This window comes from Capricornis sumatraensis, chromosome 19 (assembly GCF_032405125.1).
Source record: "Capricornis sumatraensis isolate serow.1 chromosome 19, serow.2, whole genome shotgun sequence".
Classification (NCBI taxonomy): domain Eukaryota; kingdom Metazoa; phylum Chordata; class Mammalia; order Artiodactyla; family Bovidae; genus Capricornis; species Capricornis sumatraensis.
This window is the reverse complement of record NC_091087.1, coordinates 55,061,947-55,075,353: the sequence shown is the minus strand read 5'-3', so window position 1 is coordinate 55,075,353 and position 13,407 is coordinate 55,061,947. Positions and strand designations below refer to the sequence as shown.

Sequence of the window (13,407 nt, the reverse complement as noted above, 5' to 3'; positions counted from 1 at the left end):
CTCCTAGAGGAGAACATAGGCTAAACACTCTCCACCATACATCACAGCAGTATCCTTATGACCCACCTCCCAGAATATTGGAAATAAAAGCAAAAATAAGCAAATGGGACCTAATTAAACTTAAAAGTTCTGCACAACAAAGGGAACTATAAGCAAGGTGAAAAGACAGCCTTTGGAATGGGAGAAAATAATAGCAAATGAAGCAACTGACAACTAATCTCAAAAATATACAAGCAACTTCTGCAGAAATGATTCGCCAGTCTAGGTTCGATGCAGGATACAAGATGCTTGGGGCTGGTGCACTGGGATAACCCAGAGGGATGGTATGGGGAGAGAGGTGGGAGAGGGGGTTCAGGAGTGGGAACTTAAGAAACCCGTGGTGGATTCATGTTGATGTATGGCAAAAACAACACAGTATTGTAAAGTTAAAAAAAAAAAAAAGAACATTAGAATTATAAACTGCTGAAGAAATCTATAAAAGAAAACATTCAAACCTTTTCCTCTAGAGATTAAAAAGATAAATAACTAAATAAATAAATAAATAAACAAACACAATACTCTGGTGGCAATGTGGATAAAAACTTTGAAGAGTTATAAGACTATTATATTAAGTCAAGCAAACTAAAAATATGTTCTGAATTAGGACTAATGACCAGAGAAATAGAGAAAGGAAGTGGATTTGAGAGACATATTTAGAAAGTAGAACCAAGAGAACATGACTATTGATTTAGTATAAAGTGCAAACAAAAGTGACCTCAGATTTCTAGCAAAGCAATGTCAGGGAGGCAGGGAGATTAAAGGAAATTTAGGGTTATTCCTAAGAAGGAATTCAATATCATAAAGGTGTCAATTATCCCTAAAATAACCTAGAGAGTCAATGCAATTCATCAAAATTCCAGCAGGATTTCTTGTTGCTGTTGTTTTTATTGAGGCATAGTGGCAACCCACTACAGTGTTCTTGCCTGGAAAATCCCACAGACAGGAGCCTGGAGTGCTACAGTTCATGTGATCACAAAGAGTCAGACACAACTGAACGACTGAGCATAGATATTTACAGTAGTGTTAGTTTCTGCTGTACGAAGAAGTGAATCAGCTATATGCATACATATATCCCTTCCTTCTTGGACCTCCCCTCCCTCCCAGCCCTATCCCACCCATCTGGGTCATTTTAGAGCACTGAGCTGAGTTCCCTGGGCTATACAGCAGGTTCCCACTAGGGTTTTTAATGACTCTTGACAAGCTAAATTTTAAATGTGTATGGAGGAGTAAAAGGCTGAAAAATAACCAGGGATTTCCTGAAAAAATATGGTGTGATGACTTGCTCTACCAGATGTCAAAAATTACAATAAAGCAACAGTAATTAAGATACTGTATTATTAAGCCAGGGGTAGAAATTCTGACCAAAGGAACAGAATAGAGAGCCCAAAATCAGTCCCACACATACATGAAAAGCTACAAAAGGACAGATGTGCTACTTAAATCTTTGATTGAGGAGAACCCTTCAGTAAATGATACTGGAACATCTGAGTATCCATATGGGGAAAATTGAAATTTTATCAATATCTCACATCAAAAATATCTATTTAAGGTAGAGAGAGATCTTAAACTGGAGAAGGGAATGGCAAACCACTTCAGTATTCTTGCCTTGAGAACCCCATGAACAGTATAAAAAGGCAAAAGATAGGACATTGAAAGATGTACTCCCCAGGTCGGTAGGTGCCCAATATGCTACTGGAGATCAGTGGAGACATAACTCCAGAAAGAATGAAGACATGGAGCCAAAGCAAAAACAATGCCCTCTGGTCACAGAAGTAAAGTCCAATGCTGTAAAGAACAATACTGCATAGGAACAAGGAATGTTAGGTCCATGAATCACGGTAAATGGGAAGTGGTCAAATAGGAGATGGCAAGAGTGAATATCGACATTTTAGGAATCAGTGAACTAAAATGGACCGGAATGGGTGAATTTAACACAGAGGACCATTACATCTACTATTGTGGCCAACATTCCTTTAGAAGAAATGGAGTAGCCATCATAGTCAACAAAAGAGTCCAAAATGCAGTACTTGGATGCAATCTCAAAAATGACAGAATGATCTCTTCTCATCTCCAAGGCAAAACATTCAGTATCATGGTAATCCAAGTCTATGCCCCAACCAGTAACGCTGAAGAAGCTGAAGTTGAATGGTTCTATAAACACCTACAAGACCTTTTAGAACTAACATCCAAAAAAGATATCCTTCTCATCATAGGGGAATGGAATTCAAAAGTAGGATGTCAAGAGATACCTGGAGTAACAGGAAATTTGGCCTTGGAATACAAAATGAACCATAGCAAAGGCTAGCGGAGTTTTGTCAAGAGAACGCACTGGTCATAGCAAACACCCTCTTCCAACAACACAAGAGATGTCCCTACATATGAACATCATCAGATGGCCAACACTGAAATCAGACTGATTATATTCTTTGCAGCCTAAGATGGAGAAGCTCTATACAGTCAGCAAAAACAAGACCAGGAGATGACTGTGGCTCAGATCATGAACACCTTATTGCCAATTTCAGACTTAAATTGAAGAAAGTAGGGAAAACCCCTAGACCATTCAGGTATAACCTAAATCAAACCCCTTATGATTATACAGTGGAAGTGAGAAATAGATTCAAGGGATTAGATCTAATAAACAGAGTGCGTGAAGAACTATGGATGGAGGTTCAGGACTTTGTACAGTAGGCAGTGATCAAGATCAACCCCAAGAAAAAGAAATGCAAAAAGGCAAAATGGTTGTCTGAGGAGGCCCTACAAATAGCTGAGAAAAGGAGAAAAGTGAAAGGCAAAGGAGAAAAAGAAAGATATAAGCATCTGAATGCAGAGTTCCAAAGAATAGCAAGGAGAGATAAGAAAGTCTTCCTCAGCAATCAATGCAAAGAAATAGAGGAAAACAATAGAATGAGAAACTAGACATCTCTTCAAGAAATTAGATACCAAGGAAACTTTTCATGCAAAGATGGGCTCAATAAAGGACAGAAATGGTAGGGATCTAACAGAAGCAGAAGATATTAAGAGGTAGCAAGAATACACAGAAGACTTGTACAAAAAAGATCTTCATGACCCAGATAATCACGATGATGTGATCACTCACCTAGAGCCAGACATCCTGGAATGTCAAGTCAAGTGGGCCTTAGGAAGCATCACTACGAACAAAGCTAGTGGAGGTGATGGAATCCCAGTGGAGCTATTTCAAATCCTAAAACATGATGCTGTCAAAGTGCTGCACTCAATATGCCAGCAAATTTGGAAAACTCAGCAGTGGCCGCAGGACTGGAAAAGGTCAGTTTTCCTTCCAATCCCAAAGAAAGGCAATGTCAAAGAATGCTCAAACTACTGCACAATTGTACTCATCTCACACGCTAGTAAAATAATGCTCAAAATTCTCAAAGCCAGGCTTCAACAGTACATGAAACATGAACTTCCATGTACTTCAAGCTGGATTTAGAAAGGTAGAGAAAACAGAGAGCAAATGCCAACATCTGTTAGATCATCCAGAAACCAAGGGAGTTCCAGAAAAACATCTATTCCTGCTTTATTGACTATGCCAAAGACTTTGACTATGTATATCACAACAAACTCTGGAAAATTCTTCAAGAGATGGGAATACCAGACCACTTTACCTGCCTCCTGAGAAATCTGTATGCAGGTCAAGAAGCAACAGTTAGAACCAGAGATGGAACAACAGACTGGTTCCAAATTGGGAAAGGAGTACATCAAGGCTGTATATTGTCACCCTGCTTATTTAACTTATATGCAGAATATCTCATGGGAAATGCCCAGTCTGGATGAAGCACAAGCTAGAATCAAGATTGCTGGGAGAAATATCAGTAACCTCAGATATGCAGATGATGGCTGCATGGCTCAGGAGTGGCAGCTGCATGGCACAGGAGCTACCTCACGTCCAAGGTCAGGAGCTGCAGCCGTGAGAGGATAACACCATGTCCAAGGTAGGGAGTAGCAGCTGTGCTTTCCTGGAGCAGCTGTGAAGAGATACCCCATGTCCAAGTAGTAAGAGAAATGCAAGTAAGATGGCAGGTGCTGAGAGAGGGCACTAGAGGGCTGATAGACTGAAACCACAATCACAGACAACTAGCCAATCTGATCACATGGACCACAGCCTTGTCTAACTCAATAAAACTAAGCCATGTCATGTGGGGCCACCCAAGATGGACGGGTCATGGTGGAGAGGTCAGACAGAATGTGGTCCACTGGAGAAGGGAATGGAAAACCACTTCAGTATTCTTGCTTTGAGACCCCATGATCAGTATGAGAAGGCAAAGAGACAGGACACCAAAAGATGAACTCCCCAGGTCGGTAGGTGCCCAATATGCCACTGGAGATCAGTGGAGACATAACTCCAGAAAGAAGGAAGGGATGGAGCCAAAGCAAAAACAACACCCAGTTGTGGATGGGACTTGTGATAGAAGCAAGGTCCAGTGCTGTAAAGAACAACATTGCATAGGAACCTGGAATGTTAGTTCCATGAATCAAGGTAAATGGGAAGTGATCAAACAGGAGACAGCAAGAGTGAATGCCGACATTCTTGGAATCAGCAAACTAAGATGGACTGGAATGGGTGAATTTACCTCAGAGGACCATTATATCTACTACTGTGGGAAGGAATCCCTTAGAAGAAATGGAGTAGCCATCATAGTCAACAAGAGAGTCCAAAATGCAGTACTTGAATGCAATCTCAAAAACAACAGAATGATCTCTGTTCATTTCCAAGGCAAACCATTCAACATCATGGTAATCCAAGACTATGCCCCGACCAATAACGCTGAAGAAGCTGAAGTTAAACGGTTCTATGAAAACCTACAAGACTTTTTAGAACTAAACCCCAAAAAGTACATGAAGGCTGTATATCCTTTTCATTATAGGGGACTGGAATGCAAAAGTAGGAAGTCAAGAAATACCTGGAGTAACAGGCAAATTAAGCCTTGGAATACGGAATGAAGAAGGCAAAGGCTAATAGAGTTTTGCCAAGAGAACACACTGGTCATAGCAAACACCCTCTTCCAACAACAAAAGAGACAACTCTACACATGGACATCATCAGATGGCCAACACCAAAGTCAGACTGATTATATTCTTTGCAGCCAAAGATGGAGAAGCTCTATACAGTCAGCAAAAACAAGACCAGGAGCTGACTGTGGCTCAGATCATAAACTCCTTATTGCCAAATTCAGACTTAAATTGAAGAAAGTTGAGAAAACCACTAGTCCATTCAGGTATGACCTAAATCAAAACCCTTATGATTATACAGTGGAAGTGAGAAATAGATTTAAGGGCCTAGATCTGATAGACAGAGTGCCTGATGAACTATGGACGGAGGTTCGAGACATTGTACCGGAGACAGGGAGGAAGACTATTCCCAAGAAAAAGAAATGCAAAAAAGCAAAATGGCAATCTGAGGAGGCCTTACAAATAGCTGTGAAAAGAAGAGAAGTGAAAAGCAAAGGAGAAAAGCAAAGATATTCCCATTTGAATGCAGAGTTCCAAAGAATAGCAAGGAGAGATAACAAAGCCTTTCTCAGTGATCAATGCAAAGAAACAGAGGAAAACAATAGAACAGGAAAGACTAGAGACATCTTCAAGAAAATTAGAGATACCAAGGGAATATTTCATGCAAAGATGGGCTCAATAAAGGACAGAAATGGTAGGGACCTAACAGAAGCAGAAGATATGAAGAAGAGGTAGCAAGAATACACAGAAGAACTGTACAAAAAAAATCTTCACGCTCCAGATAGTTACGATGGTGTGATCACTCACCTAGAGCCTGACATCCTGGAATGTGAAGTCAAGTGGGCCTTAGGAAGCATCACCACGAACAAAGCTAGTGGAGGTGATGGAATTCCAGTAGAGCCATTTCAAATCCTGAAAGATGATGCTGTGAAAGTGCTGCACTCAATATGCCAGCAAATTGGGAAAACTCAGCAGTGGCCACAGGACTGGAAAAGGTCAGCTTTCCTTCCAATCCCAAAGAAGGGCAATGCAAAAGAATGCTCAAACTACCACACAACTGCACTCATTTCACATGCTAGTAAAGTAATGCTCAAAATTCTCCAAGCCAGGCTTCAGCAATACATGAACTGTGAACTTCCAGATGTTCAAGCTGGTTTTAGAAAAGGCAGAGGAATCAGAGATCAAATTGCCAACATTCTCTGGATCATCGAAAAAGCAAGAGAGTTCCAGAAAAATATCTCTTTCTGCTTTATTGACTATGCCAAACCCTTTGACTGTGTGGATCACAATAAACTGTGGAAAATTCTGAAAGAGATGGGAATACCAGACCACCTGACCTGCCTCTTGAGAAATCTGTATGCAGGTCAGGAAGCAACATTTAGAATTGGACATGGGACAACAGACTGGTTCCAAATAGGAAAAGGAGTACGTCAAGGCTGTATATTGTCACCCTGCTTATTTAACTTATGTGTAGAGTACCTCATGTGAAATGCTGGGCTGGATGAAGCACAAGCTGGAATCAAGATTGCTGGGAGAAATATCAATAACCTCAGATATGCAGATGACACTACCCTTATGGCATAAAGTGAAGAACAAAGGAGCCTCTTGATGAAAGTGAAAGAGGAGAGTGAAAAAGCTGGCTTAAAGCTCAACATTCAGAAAACTAAGATCATGGCATCCAGTCCCATCACTTCATGGAAACTAGATGGGGAAACAATGGAAACAGTGAGAGACTTTATTTTGGGGAACTCCAAAAATCACTGCAGATGGTGACTGCAGCCATGAAATTAAAAGATGCTTGCTCCTTGGAAAAAAAGCTATGACCATCCTAGACAGCATATTAAAAAGCAGAGACATTACTTTGCCAACAAAGGTCTTTTTACTCATAGCTATGGCTTTTCCAGTAGTCATGTATGGATGTAAGAGTTGGATTATAAGGAAAGATGAATGTCAAAGAATTCATGCTTTTGAACTGCGGTGTTTGAGAAGACTCTTGAGACTCCCTTGGACTGCAAGGAGATTGAACCAGTCAATCCTTAAAGGAAATCAGTCCTGAATATCCACTGGAAGGACTGATGCTGATGCTGAAACTCCAATATTTTGGCAACCTGATGCGAAGAACTGACTCACTGGAAAAGACTCTGATGCTGGCAAAGATTGAAGGCAGGAGGAGAAGGGGATGACAGAGGATGAGATGATTGGATGGCATCACCAATTTGCTGGACATGAGTTTGAGCAACCTCCAGGAGCTGGTGAGGGACAGGGAAGCCTGGCGTGCTGCAGTCCATGGGGTCACAGAGTTGGACATGACTGAGTAACTGAACTGAACTGAGATCTTAAATTTGAATAGCAAAACTTTTAAACGCTTAGAAGAAATTATTGGGAAATATCTTACGACCCTCCAGTGTTCTTGCCTGGAGAAACCCAGGGACAGGGGAGCCTGGCGGGCTGCCGTCTCTGGGGTCGCAAAGAGTCGGACACGACTGAAGCTACTTAGCAGCAGCAGCAGTAGCAGCAGCTGGTGTAGAAAGGGAATTTTTAAACAAGAACTTTTAAAAAATATTTTTTATTTATTTATTTGACTGTGACTGGTTGTGGCATGTGGGATCTAGTTAGCTGGCCAGGAATCGAGCCCAGACCCCCTGCACTGGGAGCACAGAGCCTTTGCCATTGGACCTCCAGGAAAGTCCAAACAAGAATTTTTTTAAGGCTGTGACAATGAAACAAAAAGTAGATATAGTCAACTACATTAAAATTAAGACCCCCTGCTCATTAAAAGACATCATAAAGAAAATTTAAAAAGCAGGCACAAATTTTAAGAGAATATGACACACATGCCACCAACCAAGGATTCATACACAGAACTTATTTTTTTCAATGCCAAAAATCAATATGAACAAGACAAACAAAAATGTGTACAGGAAATGGATAGAACAGTAAATGTGAGCAGCTATTAACCTATAAAATGACACCTCAACTTTCGCTCAAACTGAAAAATGTGAATTAAGACCACAGACAGTTTTATGCACCAAATTGACAAAAATAAACTTGACAATACCAGTTATCATAGGATGCAGATAAGCAATAATACTCATACACCACAGGTGCAAGAATAAATTGGTAGAAGCCTATGGAATGATGTGCCATTTTCTTGAAAGTCAAACATTTACATTCTCTATGTTCCAGCAATGTTAACAAAGACATGAAAAAGAAGGCTTATAGCAACCTTACTCTTAAGAGGAACAAAAAAAATAAAAGGGAATAACCTAAATGTTAATTAACAGAAGAATCAATAAATGAATGGCATGATTTAGTTTTGTTTAAAAATGTATATAAGCTGTAATTCTAAGCACAATATTAAAAATCCATTAATAGGTTTAGTAAACATTACTGAAACGTTTTTCACCTTGTTTCTCTTGGCTTTCATTTGCGCTTTTGCTAATAGAGTACACATGGGGATATCAGGCTTATTCAACGTGATCCCATCCAAGACCTGAATGGCCTTGTCATGGTTCTCACAAAATGAATAAATGAGTGCTTGCTGTATAGGACTCAACGCAATGATACCTGAAAGGAAAAGAAAGTTTATCAATAACTTTGCCAAGTATCTACACTTCAATATAATTGTTTTTAGGCAGTCAAGCAATTCAATATTCTGTTTTTACAATATGAATTTAATAAATCAATATGATACTAAAATCTATTTATTATCAACAAACAATAAGACATTCTAATTACAAACAAAAAAATAATAGTGTAAGCTTGATATAGCCTGTAATAATCTCGGGGCTTTCCAGGTGGTAAAGGGTCCACCTGCCAATGCAGGAGACACAAGAGATGTGGATTCGATCCCTGGGACAGAAAGATCCCCTGGAGTAGGAAATGGCACTCATTCCAGTATTCTCACCTGGAAAATTCCATGAACAGAGGAGCCTGATGGGCTACGGTTCACGGGGTTTCAAAGAATCAAACGTGACTGAGCACACACACATACAATAATCTCTCACAAAACTCACCAGGTTATGAGGCATTTTACAAATTGATTATATACATACAAAATTGGTGTTTTAAAGTTTCAAAATCCAACTCTGACTTTCAAGTGCACTCTTCGTGCTAGCTATACATAGCTATAGCAAATAGTATAAAAAGATTAAAGAAGTATTTTTAAATTAAGGCAATGTTATAGTTTTACATTGATTATATTTACCTTCGTTCATTTCTGCTACTTGGTAAATAGTGAACTTTGCAAGATCATAGCATCTCATTTTAAGAAGATACTGTCCTCTGGAAGAAATAACACTCTTTAAGCAGTTAAAAATAATCTGCGTTTTTCTAAAATAAAGATTTTATATTACTTAAGATCTTAAATTACATTTATTCACACTTACATATATATGACAAAAACTGTGAAATTTATGAAAATTTGTGTAAGTCTAAGTAAGCCAATTAGCATGGGGATGTGAGAACAAAACAATTCAGCAAATGTGAACCTGAAAGGAAAATACTCAAGTCTTTTTTTATCAGTATTTAAAATGTTACACTCTGCTGCTGAGAAATTTTTTAAAGCTAAACACAGGTCAAGGGGACATAAAAAGGGAGAAGTATTTACATAAATTGTTAAAATATGGTTCAAGAGTTAAAACACAAAGCAAGCTCTTATCAGAAAGCACTGTTACAGTCCATTTTCCCACATCTGTAAATCCATTTCCCATGTTAGTAATTATATTTTTGGTAGTGTTAACTCATAATTTGCAATAGGTCCTTTCATAGCAAACTCTACTGGGTCTGAAATTCAGTTCAAAGTATCGTGTTCTGGGTTTTTTTTTTTCACCAAATTAGCCGAGGTTTATACTTGGTACCTCTGCAGACACAATCAAAATATATTGCCTCACTTTCATGAGATCTGGGGTAACTATCTAACCAGTAATCTAGAGAAGCCTCAAAGAACTTAAACACAAGATAGTTGTGTTTTGAAACAAGGACAGAACAAAGAGAAAGATCTGCTTATTACATACATTATCTTAAAATTCAATAAAAACAGTAACTATATTTGACTTGCTGGTTGGGAGATGGCCATTTCTGGGAGATTAAATGTAAGACAAAGAGGTCAGGGGGATCAAGAAAGAACTAAGGATTCCAACAGCTAGCTCAGAGTCTGTTATCCCAAGAAGAATTCTATTTCTATGCTCATACCTTATTATATATAATTGGATTCCATCTGGCTGAAGGTGGATAGCATAAGATAACTCTCTTACTGACTTTTTCAGTTTGTGCAACTGTTGAGTGATAAACAGAAGTTTAGCTCATAATAATACTAATTGATTCCTTTCTGATATTTATTTCCTCCCATTCTTCAATACAGAAATTGTGCAGGAATTCCTCAATGAACGGGGATACAGTGAAGTAAAAAAAAAAAAAAGATGCTAAGTCTTCTGGTTTTTTTAATTATCTTTAAGTTTGAAGAATGATTACACAGACCCACAAATACATAGTTTTAGATAATATGATTATATCATGTATTCTAGTTTCTTTTATTTAGATTTTTCTCTAGCTTTTCAGTTTTCCTCCCTCGAACATAGCATCTTTTACACCAAACATTACTCATTAGTAAACTAGATCGCAAAGGAAGGTAAAATAAAAAGTCAATTCCATTTAAAAATAAGAGAGGAAAAACAAGCTTCCACTTAAAGGGTAAAATGAATGAGTAAAACAAAATACAATGATAAAAAAGATACGTTTTAAAATCAATATTCAATGAAAAGCAAACATTGATTCTTATTTTAATAGTTTACATAGCATAATTTGGATTTATACAAATTTTTACAACATTCAGTTCAGTTCAGTTGCTCAGTCGTGTCCAACTCTTTGCGACCCCATGAACCACAGCACACCAGGCCTTCCTGTCCATCACCAACTCCCAGAGTATACCCAAACTCATGTCCATTGAGTCAGTGATGCCATCCAGCCATCAAAAGGAGAAACTAAACAGATTCCAGCGAAATGAACCCAGGACAACAAATGACTCCTCTTACTATGCTGACATGTTGATCCAAATTTATTTGTTCATGGAAGTAGACATACAGAGTGGGTCACATCAAAAGAGGGAATTCAAAAGGAAGGAGTTTGAAATGTGTTTAATTGTGCAACTTCCGGCCTGCTGCTTCTCAAACTGACCGACCAGATTGGTGTAATTAATAAACCACCTTGTCATATGTTTGCATTGCTCCACCTGGTTCCAACAATGGACATAGCTATCACTGAGAAAACCTTGACTGGGAATGATGGAGGCTCATTCTCTGGTCTTTACAAACTTTCCTGGGATTGAACTTCTCCAGGCAGCATGAAATTGGATTTACCCTCGAGGCTGAATCCACACTGTAGCAAAGGTATTCTTCTATATACATACACAGGGTTTGCTTTGTCACTGTTTCATCTACATGGGAACAGACTGTACACACCTTATACTCTTCTAAATCTTGCTCTAGAGTATCTCGGAAATCCCTCTAAATCAGCTGGTATAGTCCTAATTATTCTTTTATTGGTTACATAATGCTCTAGAGTGTGAATACAATGTAATTTCCTCAAACATTACTGTGAAGAAATATTTGCCCCCTCACAAAAATAAGTCTTGGAATATATGTCCTTACACCTTGGTATTATGCTAGTGCTTTGGTTTCTAAGTATGTTCGAAGGAAACTTCTGCATAAGGCCTCAGCTCCATCTACAGGGAGTGACACAAAAGGGTCACACTCCATCCCCATCCCTTCCCAAAGGGAAACTCTCCCTGGGCACAATGCCAAAATGGCCACAGGGTCATCCACCTCCACCATCGGGAAGGTAAGGACTCTCGAGTGGGACTCTAGTCATGCTGGGTTCTGAGATGTTGACAATGGGAACAGAGCCTCTAGCAAACTCCCAATGGACATGTAGTGTGGGCAAAAAATAAACTTTGAGTATTTTAAGATGGTGACTTTGAAGTTTTGTCTGTTGTTGCTGTTTTTCCATAGCATAACACCCTATCTTGACTGAAACCTACGTGAGGAGAGGACTTGGAGGAGATGAGGGCCAAAAGGTAACAAGAAGCCAGTTCACATGAACTCTTGCAGACCTTTGGCTTTTGCAGGATATTTGGCTTTTATGCTGAGCACACAAGGGAAGCTATTGAAGGGTTCCAGGCAAAAAAGTAAAATAATCTGATTTATGTTTTAACAGGATCATTATGCCATTGTTTTGAAAATCCATCAAAAAGGAATAAAGAACAGAAGCAGCAAGACCAGGAGGCTACTGCAATAACCAGTGAGAAATGACAGTATCTTGGACAGGGTGGTTAGTAGTGGAGCAGTAGAAAGGAGTATCTGCTTTGAAAAGTAGACACAACCAGCTAACACCATATATCTCTGGAAAGTCAAATTTGCTTGGAGTCAGGAAGAACTTTATTTACTGCATTGTTGGAATTTTACACTAAGCATACATTAGTTTTTTAATTTAAATAACTTGTAAAATTTAAACCAAATTTAAAGGAAAATGTGAATGATTTGGATCCCATCCAGTGCACAGATCCCATTCTAGAGAATAAGAATGGAAATGGTTTTTAATTTATTCTTATTTGTATACATATATTACACATATATATTGCTTTTGTAATGAGAAAAAAAGGCATTATTTAAAAAAAAAGAAAATGAAAGAAATTCACACCTCATCAGGAGAGGCTTTATAAGTGGGCTTTTCTAATTAACTGAATCTATTTAATACCTAATATTCATTGCTTATAAATACACTAGGCTCTGTAAATAGCTAAAAAAGAATACATATATATTTTAAATTATACTATTTAACAACTATTCAGAAAATTAAAACTTTTTTTAAAAAATCAAGCATCTCAAACTTTAGATACCTTATTATAGGCTTCTGCTCGACAAATATAGCTTTGAATATACATAGGGTCATATCTAATAGCCTCTGAAAAATAGGAAGTGGCTTCAATGTAGTTATCCAGATGTAGCAGATTTATGAGGCCAATATTTATATAGGCCAAAGTCATTGTTCTTTAAAAAAAAATGACAAAGCAAAATATTCTTAGACATTTTAACTATTCCAAATGTTCTCCAATTATAAATGAACCTAATAAAATACATACAGCAATTTATTCAAGGGTTCATTCTCGGGTTTTACTAAAGCAAAGTAAACCAATTAACTACTTTCTATTAAAAATTACAAACACCTTCATAAAATCCTTAGTAAGGAATAAACATCTGTAGGATTTATCCTAGGAATAGATTTCCTAAAGTCTTCTTGACTCTTAACAATACTTCACTTTTTTTTTACTTAATCTTGACTTATCTTGAATAACAAGCTTAGTTTTCCTCAAAAGCTTTTGCCTCAGTCTTATGTTATATT

At 38.1% G+C, this 13,407-nt stretch overlaps 1 protein-coding gene across 1 annotated transcript in view; it reads right to left on the bottom strand.

Annotated features, from left to right (window-relative positions):
* Positions 1 to 13,407, bottom strand: part of TTC6 (tetratricopeptide repeat domain 6) — a 198,872-nt gene that overhangs the window by 57,200 nt on the left and 128,265 nt on the right. The window contains exons 17-20 of the mRNA XM_068991521.1: positions 12,905 to 13,055; positions 10,204 to 10,286; positions 9,218 to 9,294; positions 8,417 to 8,577 (exon numbers count right to left, since the gene is read on the bottom strand). Coding sequence (XP_068847622.1) covers positions 8,417 to 8,577; positions 9,218 to 9,294; positions 10,204 to 10,286; positions 12,905 to 13,055 — 472 coding nt within the window. The remainder of the gene's footprint in view (positions 1 to 8,416; positions 8,578 to 9,217; positions 9,295 to 10,203; positions 10,287 to 12,904; positions 13,056 to 13,407) is intronic.